We start from the raw sequence: 23218 nt of genomic DNA on the forward strand, positions 1-23218 counted from the left end.
TGGCTAAGTGAAAGTGTTAAAGCATTATAGTCCGGTTGCCTAGTTCGCTGCGCTATCACCTCCTTAATGGACCAAGACGTTGGATCAAGTGTGAACATGCGTCTTCTGCGAACACCCCCGCATTATATGCGTGGGGGAAGCCGACGACTGCAATCTTTCAGGTTATATACATATATACATAAACGGCCACACAGGAGGCATCATAGCACTTTTGCGGCAAAGTATAAATACAGCCTTGATAAATTCAATAAAACATTGTTTTTACAATGGGAATACATGTTCACTCAAACATAATATTCTTTGAGCACTGAGCCTCTACTGAACGAGCGCCTTCAAGAACTTCTTCAAAGCAGTGCTCGGCAGCCACTCGGCCTATGGCCGAACCCTGTGCCGCAACAGTGGTGGCATCCATCTCCGCCCAGTATGTTTTGACACGGGCAAGGGCCATCCGCGAGCCTTCTATGCACGCCGAACCCTTCACAGCATCGATGCGTGGCACAGCGCCAAGGACTGTTGCACTAAGCTAAAGTAGCTATTCGGCCTTGACCCTCCTGGCCACAAATGATTCACAACAGACCTCATGGCCAGTCCGGATAATCTATGGAGCTCGGACCAACCGGTCAATCGCTCATTCAGCAGCACGGACGGACTGGAGCGTGAAACTGTGACCAAAACAGCTTCTCCACTTCGGGACCTTTCTGATTCTTGAAGTACTCGGCGGCATCAGTCAGCGCTGGCAGCCAGTCCATGTACGCGTCCGCAGAACTCCATAGCTGGTCCAGAGGAGCATACTTCGGATCTCCGAACTTAGTCCGCAACAAGAAAGGCTTCCCAGACACGATATCTGCGCCCGATTCAGCTCCTCCTCGTCGCTCTAATTTTGGAGCGGGCTTCCTTGGCAGCCACCCGGGCCTTCTCCAGGTCCGTCACTTTCGCCGGTTTTCCTCTTCAAGAAACCGGTAACGGTCAGCAGCATCTTTTAACTCCACGGCCATCTTGGCAATTTTTTCTTTGCTCTCGCAATGTGCGGCCTGTTCGGCCCTTAACTCTTCGGCGCCTGTAAAGCGACCGCATTGCTACTCCGGCTTGCTCCTTGGCTCAGGCAAGCTCCGCCCGAAGGGTCTCCACGGTCGCCTCTATCTGCTAGTCACAACATATTAAAGATATTGGCATCATGCTGCTCTTATTATGTGACGATCACCAAAAAGGCCACTCACCCTGTGCCTCGTCAAGCCGCTTGTTGACAAGCATGATGTCGGCATCTGCCGCATCCAGCTGCCCCTTTAGTTCGCATACCCATCAGTCCGGGTAGCCACCGGAGTTTCCACCACATGCACATAAAGGCAGTCTGGTTATTACCTGGGACTATGATCCTTTGTTTGCCGCCGTTTTCGACGACAACCAGAGTCTCAGGGGCTACTATCTACACAGGGCACATCTAAAAATGTGCGGTACTTTCAAAAATGTACATCATTTCACGTACCTTAAAACCCGTCGGTAGACTCATAAAGGCTTCATGCAGCCCGCTTTCGGCGGACGAAATCCTTTCAATCACCATACCCATCAATGTGCGGTGCTCTTCTGAGATAGCCGCTTTCTCAGCAGATCCCTCCGTACATCCGACCGCGCACCAGACGGTGCCGGAACTCGATTGCTCTCTTCGAGACCGGATACTGAGGACTTCGGGTGGCCATGATTATGTTCTGGCCTTGCCGGATCAGGAGAAGCCCTTCGCGACGACACCTCAGGGTCGCCCACTTCGTAAGGCGGTGTGGCAGGGGGAGGCGTTTCGCTCTCCATCATCTCCGGAAGAAGATCCCCCGAAGACGAGCTCAGCTGAGAAGGGCTAAGATCCGAACTGCAAGATAAATACTTCGATCATTTTCCTCAGAGTAAGGTAGGATATCTTCACTATGAAGTACCTTTTGATTACTTACAGCTCGTTAGAGGGCTGATCCCCGCGCGGACATTGTGCGGCAAGAACACCCTCCAGTGGCAGATCCTGCACAAGACCCAAATAACTCTGCATTCTTCGACCCCTTACCCCCCCTGCTTTGCGATGCACAGCAGGACCATGCCGCCTCACTTGTTAAATCTTTTGATAAGGTTTAGTAGATGGCGTGGCAAATATGGAAAGTTTTTAAAGGAAAAAGGAAAATAATCCTCAGAGCACATGTGCATTTCAACAAAGGACAGAACGACAATCCATCTTGTGCCTGAAGCAGAGACCAGTACCTCCACTACCACACCGTAGAATAAGGGTTTGCGCAAACGACAAAAAATGTTTCAGGGAATGTTGGTCCGGATTGGAAGTACTTCTAAATAGAGCAGTCGCGCGCCAGCGACCCTATATCAGTTTAGAACTCTCTTCCCTTTGGTCATACATTTGAAGTTCAGGATATGCTCCACCGCCATCTCCAATTCCTCCTGGATGTTGATCATCATCATCAACTTCGTATCTTTGTCTTCCGATTTTGATGAATCGATGAACTCTTTTTGCATGAATTCATCAAGCTCCTATTCTTTACACTCCTCATCTGACGAATCAATCGTTTTGCAAGAATCCCAAAAAAAACTGACCAGACATTATTGAACACATAGAGGGCAAGGTGTATGACGGGAGGAGTGGGATGTACTGCGGCAACGAGAATGGCGGGGAGGAGATTTGTGGTGGTGTTGCCGGCGTTATGGGTTCAGGATGGTGGGTAATCTAGGGTGACGATGAAGCTAGGGAAGGGCCTTCACAGACGAGGGAGAAAAGAGGAGAGCAAAATGGCAAGACCGGCTAGGTCGAGGTGGTTTGATGAAATTTGGGGTGCTTCGTGTCTGTCGGATCTGACGTGGCGGACACGTCCGAGCCTCCCCATACCCGTCCTAGATATGATTGGATATGAGCGGTGCCGGTTGATCCGGACGTATATGACCAATATGAGGGAGCCTGCTGGCTTTCTATTTCTTGAGCGGTCAATGACTGAATCGTCCGTCCGGACATACAAAGCCGATATAAAGGGTCCGGTTGTAGATGCTCTAACATTCAACGCTAAGGTCTCCCTTCGCCGAAGTGCACAAAAACAACCACTGAGGTGCTAGCAAATTCCCAACTAAAATGAGTATAGCACAAATAAATTTGAATTTGAAAATTTTGAACGGTGTCTAGTTGGTATTTGTCGGTAAACGCGTTTCTCACCTCCTCTTGGTAATTTTTTTAGGTATTGCCAAATCCTTGGTGAGGATCGAGATTCGTGACGATGGGAGATCTACGGTGGCGGTGCGAGCGGTGACGGGGAGATTCCCATCGATTGTGCTGTTTTCTTTTTCTTTTTGTCATGTTAGTTGATACTGTGTATGTTTTAGACCTATTTATTTTATTTTAATAAAGATGGTTGTGTGGATGATGCAGAGGTCGAGGTCTTCACCCTTTTTGGGAAAAAATGTATCATGCCAAAAATCGGTGTTACATGTCTGCTGCTTATTGTCGGTGATCTCCCCTGAATATATTGTTGTTTAACTATCAATAAACTAGTCCATGCAACTGAATCATTATTTTGGTGTTTAATTTGCCAATTCCCCATGAATCACATATCTTGCTTTGAAAAATGCATATGCGATGTATATATGTTTTTTGGATGAACACAATGACATTGGTGTGGAAGTGACCGCAATTTAGTTTACTGAACTTTTGTAATTAATTAGTGTAAATATTTGTACGGTACCAAATTATTTCAGATCTCACCAACAAATATTCAAAATTTAATATAGAATCAGTTCGTCTAAAATTCTTGGATTTGAACAACATTATTCCAATTATGAATACAAATTAACTTTGGTTTAGGTGTAGGCCAAAAAGAATTAGGGTAAAATCTACTTCAGTGACCACTAACATTACCAAAGTTTTGTTGTAGTTATTTTCTTTAGTTGGATTGTTGAAGTAGTTGATTAGCGCTAATTGTTTATATTTGCAAGATGAGCTAGTTCCCATAGAAGTTATCATTTACATGACTTTCTTTATGATTTCATCCCGAAGGTTTGGACGCACTTCGCTGTGTCATTTGTGGTGTTCGGATTTCAAAAAGATAATTTTTATTTGACGTGTGAGAATTATGATGTAGTATTTTTTTAATGCAGTGTTTTAGTGGGTTTTCTTGGCGGTGTTATTAAGTGTCCTCTGTATCTAAATATAAAATGTCTTACATTTTTATACAAAAGAAGTATATCTAATCAATCAATACTTATTTGGGGAAGTTTTTTTTTTGCGTTGATAGCCGCATTTATTATATTGTTGTTACAGTGTCACATGTTGGCACTTCTTTTTTAGATGGTGAGAGCATGCACAACACAGGACAAATGTGTTTTTACAGGCTGGTTGCTGCCGATTAATTTAAGTAATCATTGGCCTAGTCAAAATCATGAATCAAATTCAAAATTTAATACCCAACTGAATGAGAGAGCTTAGTTGAGAAATAGTTGACCTACTCAAAATCATAAATCAAATTCAAATTTGAACAGTTCAATTCAATAGGAGGGCTTTAAAACTAGAAAACATAGTTGTCTCATAATGTAAGACATTTTTTTGACACTAGTAATAGAAAAACCTTTAGGCCTCCTTTGGTTTAGAGGAATCTTGTAGGAATTTCATAGGATAGGATTTCTATAAGAAAAATTCCTTTAGAGCCCTTTGGTTTGTAGGAATTTCATAGGATAGGATTTCTATGTTTGGATGTACTATATGGACATATTTTAGAGTGAAAATTCATTCATTTTGCTTTATATGTAGTTAGTATTGGAACCTCCAAAAGGGCTTATATTTAGGAACGGATGGAGTAATAATAAGTAAAAGTTTTAAAAGGTTAAAATTCGACACAGTGTCCTAATATTGGTACATGAACTTGTCATGGAAATCTCACACGATTTCTCAAAAAGTGGAAAAATCATTTGACTAGAAATGACCTCTTTAGGCACGGCATCCAAATATTGGTACATGCTTAGTAGTTTCAAACCTTGGGCAGATTTCGCTAATATAGGACAAAATGTCTCCAAAAATATATATTTTAGAAATTCATGAGAACAACTAGGCAGAGGCGGCGGCGGCGGCGGCCGCGAAACATTTGGAGAACGCGACTGGAAGTGGTGGGAAGAAGATTGTGAAGGAAATATGCCCTAGAGGCAATAATAAAGTTATTATTTATTTCCTTATATCATGATAAATGTTTATTATTCATGCTAGAATTGTATTAACCGGAAACATAATACATGTGTGAATACATAGACAAACAGATGTCACTAGTATGCCTCTACTTGACTAGCTCGTTGAATCAAAGATGGTTAAGTTTCCTAGCCATAGACATGAGTTGTCATTTGATTAACGGGATCACATCATTAGGAGAATGATGTGATTGACTTGACCCATTCCGTTAGCATATCACTTGATCGTTTAGTTTGTTGCTATTGCTTTCTTCATGACTTATACATGTTCCTATGACTATGAGATTATGCAACTCCCGTTTACCGGAGGAACACTTTGTGTGCTACCAAACGTCACAACGTAACTGGGTGATTATAAAGGTGCTCTACAGGTGTCTCCGAAGGTACTTGTTGGGTTGGCGTATTTCGAGATTAGGATTTGTCACTCCGATTGTCGGAGAGGTATCTCTGGGCCCACTCGGTAATGCACATCACTATAAGCCTTGCAAGCATTGCAACTAATGAGTTAGTTGCGGGATGATGTATTACGGAACGAGTAAAGAGACTTGCCGGTAACGAGATTGAACTAGGTATTGAGATACCGACGATCGAATCTCGGGCAAGTAACATACCGATGACAAAGGGAACAACGTATGTTGTTATGCGGTTTGACCGATAAAGATCTTCGTAGAATATGTGGAGCCAATATGAGCATCCAGGTTCCGCTATTGGTTATTGACCGGAGACGTGTCTCGGTCATGTCTACATAGTTCTCGAACCCGTAGGGTCCGCACGCTTAAAGTTCGATGACGGTTATATTATGAGTTTATGTGTTTTGATGTACCGAAGGAGTTCGGAGTCCCGGATGAGATCGGGGACATGACGAGGAGTCTCGAAATGGTCGAGACGTAAAGATCGATATATTGGACGACTATATTCGGACATCGGAAAGGTTCCGAGTGATTCGGGTATTTTCAGGAGTACCGGGGAGTTACGGGAATTCGTATTGGGCCTTAATGGGCCATACGGGAAAGGAGAGAAAGGCCTCAAAGGGTGGCCGCACCCCTCCCCATGGGCTGGTCCGAATTGGACTAGGGAGGGGGCGCCCCCTTCCTTCCTTCTCCTTTTCCCTTCCCTTTCCTTCCCTCCTACTCCTACTACATGGAAGGGCTCCTAGTTCTACTAGGAAGGGAATCCTACTCCCGGTGGGAGTAGGACTCCCCTAGGGCGCGCCATAGAGAGGGCCGGCCCTCCCCCTCCTCCACTCCTTTATATTACAGGGGCAGGGGGGCACCTCTAGACACACAAGTTGATCAAGTTGATCGTCTCTTAGCCGTGTGCGGTGCCCCCCTCCACCATAGTCCACCTCGATAATACTGTAGCGGTGCTTAGGCGAAGCCCTGCGTCGGTAGAACATCAAAATCGTCACCACGCCATCATGCTGATGAAACTCTCCCTCAACACTCGGATGGATCGGAGTTCGAGGGACGTCATTGGGCTGAACGTGTGCTGAACTCGGAGGTGCCGTGCGTTCGGTACTTGATCGGTCGGATCGTGAAGACATACGACTACATCAACCGCGTTGTGCTAACGCTTCCGCTTTCAGTCTACGAGGGTACGTGGACAACACTCTCCCCTCTCGTTGCCATGCATCACCATGATCTTGCGTGTGCGTAGGAAAATTTTGAAATTACTACGTTCCCCAACAGTGGCATCCGAGCCAGGTTTTATGCGTTGATGTAATATGCACGAGTAGAACACAAGTGAGTTGTGGGCGATATAAGTCATACTGCTTACCAGCATGTCACACTTTGGTTCGACGGTATTGTTGGATGAAGCAGCCCGGACCGACATTACGCGTACGCTACGCGAGACTGTTCTACCGACGTGCTTTGCACACAGGTGACTGGCGCGTGTCAGTTTCTCCAACTTTAGTTGAACCGAGTGTGGCTAAGCCCGGTCCTTGCGAAGGTTTTAAAAACACCAACTGACAAACTATCTTGTGGTTTTGATGCGTAGGTTAAGAACGGTTTCTTGCTCAGCCCGTGCAGCCCATAAAACTTGCACAACAAAGTAGAGACGTCTAACTTGTTTTTGCCAGGGCATGTTGTGATGTGATATGGTCAAGACGTGATTGAGATATAGTTTTTGTATGAGATGATCATGTTTTGTTAGTTATCGGCAACTGGAAGAAGCCTTATGGTTATCTCTTTATTGCATAAGATGCAAGCGTCAAATAATTGCTTTACTTTATCGCTATGCGATAACAATAGTTGCAAGAGCAGTAGTTGGTGAGACAACCATGTGACGACACATTGATATAGATCAAGATGATGGAGATGGAGATCATGACGATACTTTGGAGATGGAGATCAAAGGCACAAGATGATGGTGGCCATATCATGTCATATATTTTGATTGCATGTGATATCTTTTATACATCTTATTTTGCTTAGTTCGACGGTAGCTTTATAAGATGATCTCCACTAATTAAAGGTACAGTGTTCTCCCTTGAGTATGCACCGTTGTGAAAGTTCTTCGTGCTGAGACACCACGTTGATTGATCGGGTGTGATAGCTCTAGTTTCAAATACAACGGGTGCAAAACAGTTGCACACCGGAATACTCAGGTTAAACTTGACGAGCCTAGCATATAACAGATATGGCCTCGGAACACGGAGACGAAAGGTCGAGCGTGAATCATATAGTAGATATGATCAACATAGTGATGTTCACCATTGAAACTACTCCATCTCACGTGAATGATCGGACATGGTTTAGTGATATGGATCACTGTGAATCACTTAGAAGATTAGAGGGATGTCTGTCTAAGTGGGAGTTCTTAAGTAATATGATTAATTGAACTTTAATTTATCATGAACTTAGTCCTGGTAGTATTAGCATATCTATGTTGTAGATCAATAGCTCTGTTAGCTCCCCTGTTTTATTTTTGATATGTTCCTAGAGAAAATTAAGTTGAAAGATGTTAGTAGCAATGATGCGGATTGGATCCGTGATCTGAGGATTATCCTCATTGCTGCACAGAAGAATTATGTCCTTGATGCACCGCTAGGTGACAGACTATTGCAGGAGCAGATCGCAGAGTTATGAACGTTTGGCTAGCTCAATATGATGACTACTTGATAGTTTAGTGCACCATGCTTAAACGGCTTAGAATCGGGGACTTCAAAGCGTTTGAACGTCATCGACCATATGAGATGTCCAAGAGTTGAAGTTAATATTTCAAGCATACCCGAGTTGAGAGATATGAAGTCTCCAACAAGTTCTATAGCTAGAAGATGGAGGAGAATAGCTCAAGCAGTGAGCATGTGCTCAGATTGTCTGGATACTACAATCGCTTGAATCAAGTGGGAGTTAATCTTCCAGATAAGATAGTGATTGATAGAATTCTCTAGTCACCATCACCAAGTTAGTAGAACTCGTGATGAACTTATGATATGAAAGGGATAACGGAAACAATTCCAAGCTCTTTGTAATGCTGAAATCAAAAGGTTGAAATCAATAAAAATATCAAGTTTGATGGTAGACAAGACCACTAGTTTCAGAAAAGGGCAAAGGGTAAAAGGGGAACTTCAAGAAAAACAGCAAACAAGTTGCTGCTCAAGTGAAGAAGCCCAAGTCTGGTCCTAAGCCTGAGACTAAGTGCTTCTACTGCAAAGGGACTGGTCACTAGAAGCGGAAACACCCCAAGTATTTGGCGGATAAGAAGGATGGCAAAGTGAACAAAGGTATATTTGATATACGGATTATTGATGTGTATTTTACTAGTGTTCGTAGCAACCCCCTGGTATTTGATACTGGTTCAGTTGCTAAGAGTAGTAACTCGAAACGGGAGTTGCAGAATGAACAGAGACTAATTAATGTGTGTTGGAAGTGGTTCCAAGATTGATATGATCATCATCGCACACTCTCTATACTTTCGGGATTAGTGTTGAACCTAAATAAGTGTTAGTTGGTGTTTGCCTTGAGCATGAATATGATTTGATCCTGTTTATTGCAATAAAGTTATTCATTTAAGTAAGAGAATAAATTGTTGTTCTGTTTACATATATGGTTACACACCCAATGAAAATGGTTCCTTGGATCTCGATCGTAGTAATACACATATTCATAATATTGAAACCAAAAGATGCAAAGTTAATAATGATAGTGCAACTTATTTGTGGCACTGCCGTTTAGGTCATATTGGTGCATACACTAGTAGAAAAAGGGTCAAATGTGAAGCACATTAGTGCCGGTTTGAATTTGAGCCGGCACTAATGTGACCATTAGTGCCGGTTCCAACGGCTAGCGGGCGGACATCATTAGTACCGGTTCATGGGCAATCTTTAGTACCGGTTCATGCCACGAACCGGTACTAATGAGGCCAGTGCGGCTGTGGTCAGGCTGGGGCCCCCACGAAGACCTTTAGTACTGATTCATGGCATGAACCGATACTAGAGTTTTTTATTAAGCTGATTTTTAGTCCCACCTCGCCAAGGTAGAGGCAGTATGAGCGATTTATAAGCCGTGAGTGCAGAGACAATGACGAAGAGGCGCAATGCTCACCTGCTTCAAGCCTTTCGGAATAGCATAGATTGCACTGAGCTATGTGCAGTGCAGTCTACACTATTCCGAAAGGCTTGAAGAAAATTAACCAGTATTGCACCTCTTTTTTATTTTAATAACTTATTTGGACTCCGGACTTCTTTTGTATTCAGTATGCAGCATTCAAAGCGATGTCATCAATTTCTCAGACATCATTTGCTATTTTTCAGTCATTTACCTAATTGTTTAGAGAGCTAAATGACCGTGAAATTGGAAATCACTACAAAATGAACTATGAAAATGTTGAAACTTGGCATGATATCATTATTTCACCCACATAGCATGTGCGAAAAAGTAGAGAGGGTCACGGCAAAAACTGAACGCACTTCGTGTACAAACTGGACAATCTCTTTCGGAGTATCAGGGTTTCGGACGAGAACTCATCTGTTACATGGGCACTTCAATATTTTTTAAACTTATTTGAACTCCGGACTTCTTTTGCGTTCAGTATGCAGCATTTAAAGCGACGTCATCAATTTCCAACATGTTCTAACATCATTTGCTGTTTTTCAGTCATTTACCTAATTGTTTAAAGAGCTAAATGACCGTGAAATTGAAAACCACTACAAAATGAACTGTGAAAATGTTAAAACTTGGCATGGTATCATCATTTCACCCGCATAGCATGTGCGAAAGAGTAGAGAGGGTCATGGCAAAAACTGGACGCACTTCGTGTACAAACTGGACAATCTCTTTTGGAGTATCGGGGTTTCGGACGAGAACTCATCTGTTACATGGGCACTTCAATGTTTTTTAAAATTATTTGGACTCCGGAATTCTTGTGGGTTTAGTATGCAGCATTCAAAGCGACGTCATCAATTTCCAACATGTTCTAACATCATTTGCTATTTTTCAGTCATTTACCTAATTGTTTAGAGAGCTAAATGACCGTGAAATTGAAAATCACTACAAAATGAACTGTGAAAATGTTGAAACTTGGCATGGTATCATCATTTCACCCGCATAGCATGTGCGAAAGAGTAGAGAGGGTCACGGCAAAAACTGGACGCACTTCGTGTACAAACTGGACAATCTCTTTCGGAGTATCAGGGTTTCGGACGAGAACTCATCTGTTACATGGGCACTTCAATGTTTTTTAAACTTATTTGAACTCCAGACTTCTTTTGTGTTCAGTATGCAGCATTCAAAGCGACGTCATCAATTTCCAACATGTTCTGACATCATTTGCTTGTTTTTCAGTCATTTACCTAATTGTTTAGAGAGCTAAATGACCGTGAAATTGAAAATCACTATAAAATGAACTGAGAAAATGTTAAAACTTGGCATGGTATCATCATTTCACCCGCATAGCATGTGCGAAAGAGTAAAGAGGGTCATGGCAAAAAATGGACGCACTTCGTGTTAAACTGGACAATCTATTTCGGAGTATCAGGATTTCGGACGAGAACTTATCTGTTACAGCGGCACTTCATTTTTTTAAACTTATTATAACTCCAGACTTCTTTTGCGTTCAGTATGCAGCATTCAAAGCCACGCCATCAACTTTCAACCATCAACTTGGCATGGTATATAAAAATAAATGAATAGAAAAAAAATAAATAAAGCAGAAAAGAAAAAATAGCAGAAAAGAAAAAACTATAGCATAAAAGAAAAAACTATATAAAAAACTACTCAGAAATAAATAGAAGAAAATAAATATAGCAGAAAAGAAAAAACTACTAAGAAATAAATAGAAGAAAAAATAAAGAAGAAAAGAAAAAAAACTATATAAAAAAATTTGGGGCGCTGCCCTGTGGCCCTGCTAGACCACGGGCGTGCAATTTCAGGCCCACAAGGCCCACCAGACTCACAGGGCAGTGCGCCGTAGTTAGGCCCAGAAGCCTACTTTATAGAGGAGTTCGAAAGGGCAGCCGCGGCTGGGTTTATAAACCAGTGCGGTTGCCCTTCGCCCGGCGAGGTGGGACTAACTTTAGGATGGCAGCGCGAGGCCTTTAGTACCGGTTGGTGGCTCCAACCGGTACTAAAGGGTGGTCTTTAGTACCGGTTGGTGGCTCCAACCGGTACTAAAGGTGCTCTTCCCGCCTCTTGGCCTGGCCAAAGTTGGCCTTAGTACCGGTTGGTGGCTCCAACCGGTACTAAAGGCCCATCCTATATAAGAAAACACTTCAAAAAATTCAGTTTCTCATATACTTCTTCTCCTCTGTCCCGTCGCCCGCCGCCCCCGTCGCTGCCCCTTCAACGCCCCCGTCGCCACCCCTCGTCGACGCCCCCGTCGTCGCCCCGTCCCCGTCCCCGTCGTCGCCGCCCCGACCGTCCCCGTCCCCGTCGCCGCGCCGCGCCCCGTCGTCCCCGCCCGGCCCGTCCCCGTCCCCGTTGTCGCCGCCCCGTCCCCATCCCCATTGTCGCCATCCCCGTCGTCACCATCCCCGTCGGCGCCGGCCGTCGCCGCCTCCGTCGCCTCGCCTCGCCGGTGAGATCCTGCCCCGGCCGCCATGTCCACACACACACATTGTTTTTAGTTTTTTAGTTATAAATTTTAGTTATAGAAATTTTTATGTTTTTTATTTATAGAAATGTTAGAAATTTTTCTGTTTTTAGTTATAGAAATATTAGAAATGCTAGTTATATATAAATGTTAGTTATATATAAATGAATTACCTAGATAAGAATGTTATAATGTTAATGTTAGATGAATTAGATAGAAAAGTTAAATATTAATGTCAATTGTTAGATGAATTAGATAGAAAAGTTAAATATTAATGTCAATTGTTAGATGAATTAGTTAGATATTAATTAATTAGGTATATGAGATTATTTGAACTACTTGAATTAATATAACTAGTTTATTTTTAGTAAATGCTTAGTTGAACTAGCTAGTTGAATTAGTACTAGTTTATTCTTAGTAAGAAAATTTAGGTATATGAGATTTGATGATCTAATTAAAATATTACTATATATAGCTACTTTATATATTTTAGTAAGAAAATTAATAGAACTAGTTTATTTTTAGTAAATTCTTAGTTGAATTAATAGAACTAGTTATTTTTAGTAAGAAAATTTTAGGTATTGAGATTTGATGATCTAATCAAAATATTACTATATTACTACCTACTTTATTTTAGTAAAATTAATGAGACTAGTTTATTTTTAGTAATGCTTAGTTGAAATAGAACTACTTTATTTAGTTGAAAAACTAGTAAGTGTTTATGTTTCACCTATATATATGAACATATGTTAGATATTAAATGTCAAATGTTAGATGAATTAGATATAAATTATATGTTAGATATATATTTTAATTTAGTTATACTGAAGATTTCAATATCTAATTAACATTTATTATTATAGAACTAGCTACCTTATTTTTAGTAAGAAATTAATAGAACTAGTTTAAGTTGAATTAGTGAATTAAATGAACTAGTTGTTGTTAGTTGAGCTACTTTATTTAGGTATATTTTTCGTAAGTGCTTAGTTGAATTAGTTCAATTAATTAGTTGAACTAGTTGAATTAACAGAATTAGTTGAATTAATAGAACTAATAAGTGTTTAATGTTTCACCTATGAACATAGGAATGTCGTCTGACGACGAACATGATTTCATTATGTGCGAATACTGCGAAGACCAGCGCGGCCTGTGCGGCAGAAATTTTCTAGTTGATGATAGACGCTTCAGCATCAAGCTGGATGAGAACTTCGAAGTGGATACAGTAAGTCACAACGACAAGTCTTTTTTCGTAATTAAGCATGACTTATGCTTCATTTGCTTCAACTTTTAATTTTAATTTTTCACTATTCTACTAGCGTATCCCTGCCATGCAAGAATTTTTGTCTTGGATAAGATAGGTTTCAGTCCTAACGAAACTATGGAGGTAAAAAGAGTTTACTTGAAGACCGAGCATGGTTATACCTTCAACGTCAAATTATACAATGCAGACACATACACCTATTTTGAATGCAAAACTTGGCAAGCACTATGCAAGGCTTATGCATTTGAGCCTGATATGGTTATCACCTTTGATATTCGTCCGGAAGATGATATTGAAGGTAATAGAGACATCTGGGTCGATGTGCAGACGCCTCCAGTTCTACCATTATGTGAGTTTCTCAACCATATTTATGTCTTCGATATGAGATTATTTGAACCAGTTGAATAATTAATAGATCTCAATTTATATTGACAGCTTATTCCAATCAAGCAAACATGTCCGGCGCTTGGTAGACAGGACCGTCCACTGTCCCGGGGCTGAACTAAACTGCGAGGAGACAAGTCATTATGTTTCATGGCTTGAGGATCTTGATGCTGTCAAGACAAATTTCTTTCCTGCACTTAGAAATGTTAGTACTCAAAACGTGCGACCAATAGTGTTCGTACTGAACTACGGTCACATATATTTAGGAAAGATGGTAAGATTTCTACTATTTCTCCTCAGTGCATCTTTTGCATACATTATTTTTTTAAGCTAAACTTCATTGCTAAGTATGTTACTATACGATGTTCTTCAACAGGGACTCCCGATGAATGTTGTGCCTGATTGGATCGAGACTAAAGGTACCATGAATATTGTTAGCTTACGGCCAAGATATCCTACAATGCACTTTAGTGCATTCAGGATTTCTAATAGCGAGGAATGCTTAATAGTAAAAGACTGGAGCAAAATTGTGAACGATCACAGAGAAGTACTAGGGGGCAGCAATCAGAAGCGCAACCCACGATTAGGAGACAGGTTCATCTGCATGCTCCAATATGATGAATCAGAAAGCTATACATGTTCTATGCTATTTTACCTGAGAGAGAGCAGCAGGAGTGATTAATTAGCTAGTTCATGCTCTTAGTACTTGTCCTCTCATGTCCGTGTTCTTCGTCCTGAACTTAATCTCAAAGAGTGATTTGCTTTTGTGGTGTTATGAACGCTTATAATATCATTACCATGTTGAACTCGATGATATCTTTGCTTCTGGTACAAGTGAATGTTTCTTCTTTAAGCTAGTGTTGGTGGTGATTAGATAGCGGTAATGACTATATGATGATTAAGTAGTGGTAATGAGACGACTATTATATGATGATTTTTAGCTAGCTATGAAAACTGTTGTTGGTGATGATATATATGATGCAAGAGTTTTTATATTAATATGATGATGATGGATGAGTTATTATATCATTTATGAAAGAAACTGCATATTAGTTTCAACTGGATGGATTCTAGCTAAGTGATCAAGTATATGCCATATCCATATTACCTCGATCACTTAATTAGGTGATCAAGTATATATAATATGGATATGACATATACTTGATGACTTAGCTAGGATCCACATGCATCCAGTCAAACTAATCTGCGGTACATTCACCTAATGATTTAACAACTCATTATAATGTAAAAAATAACTAAATTTAAATTTGAAAACACAAAATTAAAGTAAAAATAAAAAATAAAACCAAAACACACCCAAAAATTAGTACCGGTTGGTGTTAACCACTAATGTCCTACGCGCCCACGGAGCTGGCTCGTGCCACGTGCTTGCCCTTTAGCACCGGTTCGTGCTGAATCGGTACTAAAGGGGAGGGCCTTCAGTTCCCACACTTTAGTGCCGGTTACCGAACCGGCACTAAAGGGCCTTACGAACCGGTGCTATTGCCCGGTTCTGCACTAGTGAAAGCGCATGAAGAAACTCTATGCTGATGGACTTTTGGAATCACTTGATTATGAATCAGTTGATGCTTGTGAACCATGCCTCATGGGCAAGATGACTAAGACTCTGTTCTCTGGAACAATGCAGCAAGCAACAGATTTGTTGAAAATCATGCATACTGATGTATGTGGTCCAATGAATATTGAAGCTCGCGGTAGGTATCATTATTTTCTAATCTTCACAGATGATTTGAGAAGATATGGGTATATCTACTTGATGAAACACAAGTCTGAAACATTTGAAAAGTTCAAAGAATTTCAGAGTGAAGTGGAGAATCATCGTAACAAAATAAAAGTTTCTACGATATGATCGCAGAAGTAAAATATTTGAGTTACGAGTTTGGCCTTCAGTTAAAACAATGTGAAATAGTTTCACTACTCACGCCACCTGGAACACCACAGTGTAATGGTGTGTCCGAACGTCGTAACCGTGCTTTATTAGATATGGTGCGATCTATGACGTCTCTTACTGATTTACCTATCATTTTTGGGGTTATGCATTAGAGACAGCTACATTCACGTTAAATAGGGCACCATCTAAATCCGTTGAGACGACACCGTATGAACTATGGTTTGGCAAGAAACCTAAGCTGTCGTTTCTTAAAGTTTGAGGTTGCAATGCTTATGTGAAAAAGTTTCAACCTGATAAGCTCAAACCCAAATCGGAGAAGTGCGTCTTCATAGGATACCCAAAAGAAAATGTTGGGTACACCTTCTATCACAGATCCAAAGGCAAGATATTCGTTGCTGAGAATGGATCCTTTCTAGAGAAGGAGTTTCTCTCGAAAGAAGTGAGTGGGAGGAAAGTAGAACTTGATGAGGTAACTGTACCTGCTCCCTTATTGGAAAGTAGTTCATCACAGAAATCTGTTCCTGTGACTACTACACCAATTAGTGAGGAAGCTAATGATGATGATCATGTAACTTCAGATCAAGTTACTACCGAACCTCGTAGGTAAACCAGAGTGATATCCGCACCAGAGTGGTACGGTAATCCTGTTCTAGAGGTCATGTTACTTGACCATGACGAGCCTACGAACTATGAGGAAGCGATGATGAGCCCAGATTCGCGAAATGGCTTGAGGCCATGAAATCTGAGATGAGATCCATGTATGAGAACAAAGTATGGACTTTGAATTGACTTGCCCATTGATCGGCGAGCCATAGAGATTAAATGGATCTTCAAGAGGAAGACGGACGCTGATAGTAGTTTTACTATCTACAAAGCTAGAATTGTCGCAAAAAGGTTTTCGACAAGTTCAAGGTGTTGACTACGATGAGAGTTTCTCACTCGTATCTATGCTTAAGTCTGTCTGAATCATGTTAGCAATTGCCGCATTTTATGAAATCTGGCAAATGGATAAACAAAACTGCATTCCTTAATGGATTTATTAAAGAAGAGTTGTATATGATGCAACCAGAAGGTTTTGTCAATCCTAAAGGTACTACAAAATATGCAAGCTCCAGCGATCCATCTATGGACTGGTGCAAGCATCTCGGAGTTGGAATATACGCTTTGATAAGTTGATCAAAGCATATAGTTTTATACAGACTTGCGGTTGAAGCCTGTATTTACAAGAAAGTGAGTGGGAGCACTACAACATTTCTGATAAGTATATGTGAATGACATATTGTTGATCGGAAAATGTAGAATTATTCTGCAAAGCATAAAGGAATGTTTGAAAGGAGTTTTTCAAAGAAAGACCTCGGTGAAGCTGCTTACATATTGAGCATCAAGATCTATAGAGATAGATCAAGACGCTTGATAAGTTTTTTCAATGAGTACATACCTTGACAAGATTTTGAAGTAGTTCAAAATGGAACAGTCAAAGAAGAGTTCTTGCCTGTGTTACAAGGTGTGAAGTTGAGTAAGACTCAAAACCCGACCACGGCAGAGATAGAGAGAGAATGGAAGTCATTCCCTATGCCTTAGCCATAGGTTCTATAAAGTATGCCCATGCTGTGTACCAGACCTATTGTATACCCTGCCCTGAGTTTGGCAAGGGAGTACAATAGTGATCTAGGAGTAGATCACTGGACATTGGTCAAAATTATCCTTAGTGGAATAAGGATATGTTTCTCGATTATGGAGGTGACAAAAGGTTCATCGTAAAGGGTTACGTCGATGCAAGTTTTGACACTGATCCAGATGACTCAGTCTCAATCTGGATACATATTGAAAGTGGGAGCAATTAGCTAGAGTAGCTCCGTGCAGAGCATTGTTGACATAGAAATTTGCAAAATACATACGGTGAATGTGGCAGACCCGTTGACTAAACTTCCTCACAAGCAAAACATGATCACACCTTAGTACTCTTTGGGTGTTAATCACATAGCGATGTGAACAAGATTATTGACTCTAGTAAACCCTTTGGGTGTTGGTCACATGATGATGTGAACTATGGGTGTAATCACATGGTGATGTGAACTATTGATGTTAAATCACATGGCGATGTGAACTAGATTATTGACTCTAGTGCAAGTGGAGACTAACGAGAGGGGAGAGTGTTGTCTACGTACCCAACGCAGACCGACTGCGGAAGCGCTGACACGACGTAGAGGAAGTAGTCGTACATCTTCACGATCCAACCGATCAAGCACCGAAACTACGACACCTCCGAGTGAAGGAAATATGCCCTAGAGGCAATAATAAAGTTATTATTTATTTCCTTATAATCATGATAAATGTTTATTATTCATGCTGGAATTGTATTAACCGGAAACATAATACATGTGTGAATACATAGACAAACAAAGTGTCACTAGTATGCCTCTACTTGACTAGCTCGTTAATCAAAGATGGTTATGTTTCCTGACCATGAACAATGAGTTGTTATTTGATTAACGAGGTCACATCATTAGTTGAATGATCTGATTGACATGACCCATTCCATTAGCTTAGCACCCGATCGTTTAGTATGTTGCTATTGCTTTCTTCATGACTTATACATGTTCCTATGACTATGAGATTATGCAACTCCCGTTTGCCAGAGGAACACTTTGGGTGCTACCAAACATCACAACGTAACTGGGTGATTATAAAGGAGCATTACAGGTGTCTCCAAAGGTAGATGTTGGGTTGGCGTATTTCAGGATTAGGATTTTTCACTCCGATTGTCGGAGAGGTATCTCTGGGCCCTCTCGGTAATACACATCACATAAGCCTTGCAAGCATTACAACTAATATGTTAGTTGTGAGATGATGTATTACGGAACGAGTAAAGAGACTTGCCGGTAACGAGATTGAACTAGGTATTGGATACCAACGATCGAATCTTGGGCAAGTAACATACCGATGACAAAGGGAACAACGTATGTTGTTATGCGGTCTGACCGATAAAGATCTTCGTAGAATATGTAGGAGCCAATATGGGCATCCAGGTCCCGCTATTGGTTATTGACCGGAGACGTGTCTCGGTCATGTCTACATTGTTCTCGAACCCGTAGGGTCCGCACGCTTAAGGTTACGATGACAGTTTTATTATGAGTTTATGCATTTTGATGTACCGAAGGTTTTTCGGAGTCCCGGATGTGATCACGGACATGACGAGGAGTCTCAAAATGGTCGAGAAGTAAAGATTGATATATTGGAAGCCTATGTTTGGATATCGGAAGTGTTCCGGGTGAAATCGGGATTTTACCGGGTTACCGGGAGGTTACCGGAACCCCCCGGGAGCCATATGGGCCTTAGTGGAAAGGAGAAAGGGGCAGCCCAAGGTGGCTGCGCACCTCCCCCCTCCCCTAGTCCTATTAGGACTAGGAGAAGGTGGCCGGCCCCCTCTCTCCCTTTCCCCCCTTGGGAATCCTAGTTGGAATAGGATTGGGGGGGAGTCCTACTCCCGGAAGGAGTAGGACTCCTCCTGCGCCCTCCTCCTTGGCCGGCGCCCCCCTCCCCCTTGGCTCCTTTATATACTGAGGCAGAGGCACCCCAGAAACACACAAGTTGATCCACGTGATCTATTCCTTAGCCGTGTGCGGTGCCCCCTGCCACCATATTCCTCGATAATACTGTAGCGGAGTTTAGGCGAAGCCCTGCTGCTGTAGTTCATCAAGATCGTCACCACGCCGTTGTGCTGACGGAACTCTTCCCCGACACTTTGCTGGATCGGAGTCCGGGGATCGTCATCGAGCTGAACGTGTGCTCGAACTCGGAGGTGCCGTAGTTTCGGTGCTTGATCGGTTGGATCGTGAAGACGTACGACTACTTCCTCTACGTCGTGTCAGCGCTTCCGCAGTCGGTCTGCATTGGGTATGTAGACAACACTCTCCCCTCTCGTTGCTATGCATCACATGATCTTGCGTGTGCGTAGGAATTTTTTTGAAATTACTACGAAACCCAACACTCGCTTGACAGCGACGAGCTCGCCCTTCTCCGGCTCCTGCTTGACGCCAACGAGCTCGCCCTTCTCCGGCTCCTGCTTGACGCCAACGAGCTCCGCCAGCTCCTTCTTCACGGGGAGAAGCGCCGTGCCGGAAGGGCCCCCAATGCCAGAGGTGAGCCACGGAGCAGAGGAAGAGACCGCGACAGAGGAAGATCCCGCGGCCGAGGAGGGGCATCCACCCACGTCGGCTGTTGTACTCCTCCGTCTCTCGTCGGAGGAGCGACGCTGGCAGCTGGAGGCCTTGGTTGGCGTCGGAGGAGCGCTCGGGGATGTCGCCCCCACTGGCGTTGCGGCCCGAGCTTGACATACTGTCCCACATGGCGGCTGGAGGCGGAACTGGGCTCACCAGTGGCGAGAAATGCGACAGAGGGAGTGGGGAATCACGGGGAAACGCGGCGGCAGGGGGATAGGGTTTCGACCCGTATCTGCCCCGCAAACCCGTAGTTATACGGCTTTGGGGGTAAGGTTTGCGGGCCGCGGTAATTTTTTTACAGGCCAAACAAGTATACGGGCTCTGTGCTGGCCAGAAAATTGAGCCGAGACCGTACACTCATCGAAATTATGCGGGTCCGCGCATTATATGGGGTCCGCTAGAGATGCTCTAAGTTGATCATCAAGCCCACAAAAAAAGTTAAGCACCAACTATGCCAAAGAAAAGTTGATCATCAAACCGACAAGTGGGCTCAGACCAGGAAAGCCTTGGAGAGAAAAGCCTATACGCTTTGTGTGTAGAATCAGGCGGAGAAGGGCTAGTAGCCCCTCAAAGCAAAAATAAAAAGTCAAAGAAGGGCTAGTCCGGCGGGGGCACATCAGTGCTGCCAGTTTTGCCCGCAAACTGGGAGCCCCGCTCAAAACCTAATCTCCCCGCCGATCAACGCGCCGACGACCACGAGTGAAACCGGCGGCTCTTGTGATCTGATAAGAACCGTTGTGCCCAACTTGGATCGAGATCGCCTTTTTCTTGCGAGCTAGCTTTGGCGCATAAAAAAGGACGAACGGAGGATACCTCCAACAAACACCATCAAATCCTGTGGTCTGTGGATTCCCGACCATAGTTTTGGATAACCTGCCTGCCCTGGCGCTCCCCTCCTCGCCCACCAACTCAGTTCACCACTCCAAGTCCAAACGAGTGAGCAGAGTACCTTTTTGGTCGCTGTAAATAAACGGCTCAACTCCTCATCCTGGAAGCATCAAGCAACAACCCATCTCATCTCACTTGATCATCCTACTCTTTGCACCGAGCCATTTCGGCAAATAATCATGGCGAAGATGTCGTTGACGGCCACCGTCACCCTCGGCCACCTCGAGAACAAGCTCACGCTCGCCAAACGCTGCTCTAGAGGTAGTAAGCAGGATCCACTTCTTCAAATTTCAGTTCAGCTAGGTTGTATACTGATAATCTAACAGTAGCAATGCAATGCATTTCTTTTCTTAATCTTCACCAGAGGCGACGTTCGCCAGAGCAAAGGCAACGGCCATCGCCATGGTCGCGTCTGCGGTCCCAACGGTGAGCTCCTCTGTCCGAGATTTGTTGATTTTTCATGCACGTTGCTCTGGTTTTCATAACTGAACCGTTAATCCTGCAGCTGGCGAGCGTGAGGATGCTGCCGTGGGCCAAGGCGAACCTGAACCCCACCGGCCAGGCCCTCATCATCTGCACCGTCGCTGGGATGGCATACTTCATTGCCGCCGACAAGACGATCCTCTCGCTGGCGAGGAGGCACTCGTACGAGAGCGCCCCCGACCACCTCAAGGACACCTCCTTCCATGTCGCCGCCGCTGCAGCCCGTCCCCGTCCGCCGGCGTTCTTAAGGCCTTGAGCTAGTATTATCCTGCTAATTTATTTTTTTAGAGAAAAGGCCTAGGCCCGACTTTATAAATAAAGCCACACGGCAGAGTCACAGAGCAACCATAGCAACAACGGGGACGAAGCCACCACCAGTTCACCCAAACACGGGCACTCAACGACAAGCACGAAAGCATGATGGATACATGGCACCCTGCCAGACACGGCACGCAGGCCGGATAACTTAGGAAAGACATAGCCAGCAACTAAGTCGAAGAACCTCCAAAATGCGAGATCAGACATCAGGATCCTGCCCAGAAAGAGACGACACCGAGGCCCGAACTTTAGATATGAGCAGATCAAGAGCATCCCGGTCCTCCACCTTAGTCAATAATATCCACTGCTGCAAGAAGATACATGATTTAAATAAAAAATCAGCTGGTTTAGTAGGATAAGCATGTTCGATTGTAAATTTGTCCCTAATGGTCCCTAACGACCATCACATGGCACCCAAACCAACCCAGAAGACCCTCTTTGTCACACCAGCCAACGAATTGGCAAGGCCTCTCAGCTCATTAAAGGAGGAGGGATCCCAAGTGACCTGAAGCCAGGATCTGACACAACTCCAAACTAGTTTAGCAAGCACACAATGGAAGAAAATATGATTTGTGTCCTCCAAGTCACCACAGAGAGCACAAAATTCCGAGCCCGGTCCATTCCTCTTACGGATTTGATCAGCCGCGGGAAGACGGCCTCTAAAGGCCTGCCAGAGGAAGATTTTGATTTTTGGAGGCACATGAGAACTCCAAATGCTAGAAAATCTATTAGTAGGGGCACCACCAATAAGTTTAGAATACAAGGACTTAACCGAGAAACGGCCCGAGTCGGTATGAGGCCAAACCACCGAATCCGGAGTCTCCGAGAGCATGGGGAATAAGGCAGAGAGACTTTGCCAATCTTCCAACTCTTCAGGAGAAAGGGAGCGACGGAAAGCGAGGTCCCAATTATTAGCTGACACCTCCGCGATGGAGATATTCGGGTTAGGACAATAAGAGAAAAGAATAGGAAATCTCATAGAGAGAGGAGAGTCTCCGCACCACCAGTCAAGCCAAAAACGAACCGAGGAACCATCTCCTACGATAAACTTAACATGTTCGAGGAAAAGAGGCCGGACTTTAATAAGGTCTTTCCAGAATTGAGATCCACGCTGGGCCCCTGCAAACATCGGGCTAGAATGGGGAAAATACTTAGCTTTAAGAATAGAATACCATAAAGAACTGGCCCCACTAGACATGATCTTCCACCACCATTTGATCATAAGGCATTTATTCATGACAACCATGTTAATGATGCCCAACCCCCCAAGGTTCTTAGGCCTACACACGAGTTGCCATTTAACAAGCCTATACTTTCGTCTGTTGTCAGCAGCATTCCAATAGAAAGCACCCCTATGTTTGTCAAAACCCGCATGGGTCCCAGCCGAGAGAAGATAAAAGCCCATTAGGAACATAGGAAGGGAAGACAAACAAGCATTGATCAGAGCTACTTTCCTGGCGTTAGTATTATATCTGCCATGCCAGGGAAGAACCCTATTTCCCACCTTAGAGATAG

At 43.3% G+C, this 23218-nt stretch overlaps 1 protein-coding gene across 1 annotated transcript; it reads left to right on the forward strand.

Annotated features, from left to right (window-relative positions):
* Positions 1 to 21090: 21090 nt before the first annotated feature.
* LOC125547052 (early nodulin-93-like) lies at positions 21091 to 21641 on the forward strand. The gene is made up of 3 exons (XM_048711087.1): positions 21091 to 21163; positions 21267 to 21328; positions 21408 to 21641. The coding sequence occupies exons 1-3, from the start codon at positions 21091 to 21093 to the stop codon at positions 21639 to 21641; spliced, it is 369 nt and encodes a 122-aa protein (XP_048567044.1).
* The last annotated feature ends 1577 nt before the right edge of the window (positions 21642 to 23218 follow it).

This window comes from Triticum urartu, chromosome 3 (genome assembly GCF_003073215.2).
Source record: "Triticum urartu cultivar G1812 chromosome 3, Tu2.1, whole genome shotgun sequence".
Taxonomy (NCBI): Eukaryota; Viridiplantae; Streptophyta; class Magnoliopsida; order Poales; family Poaceae; genus Triticum; species Triticum urartu.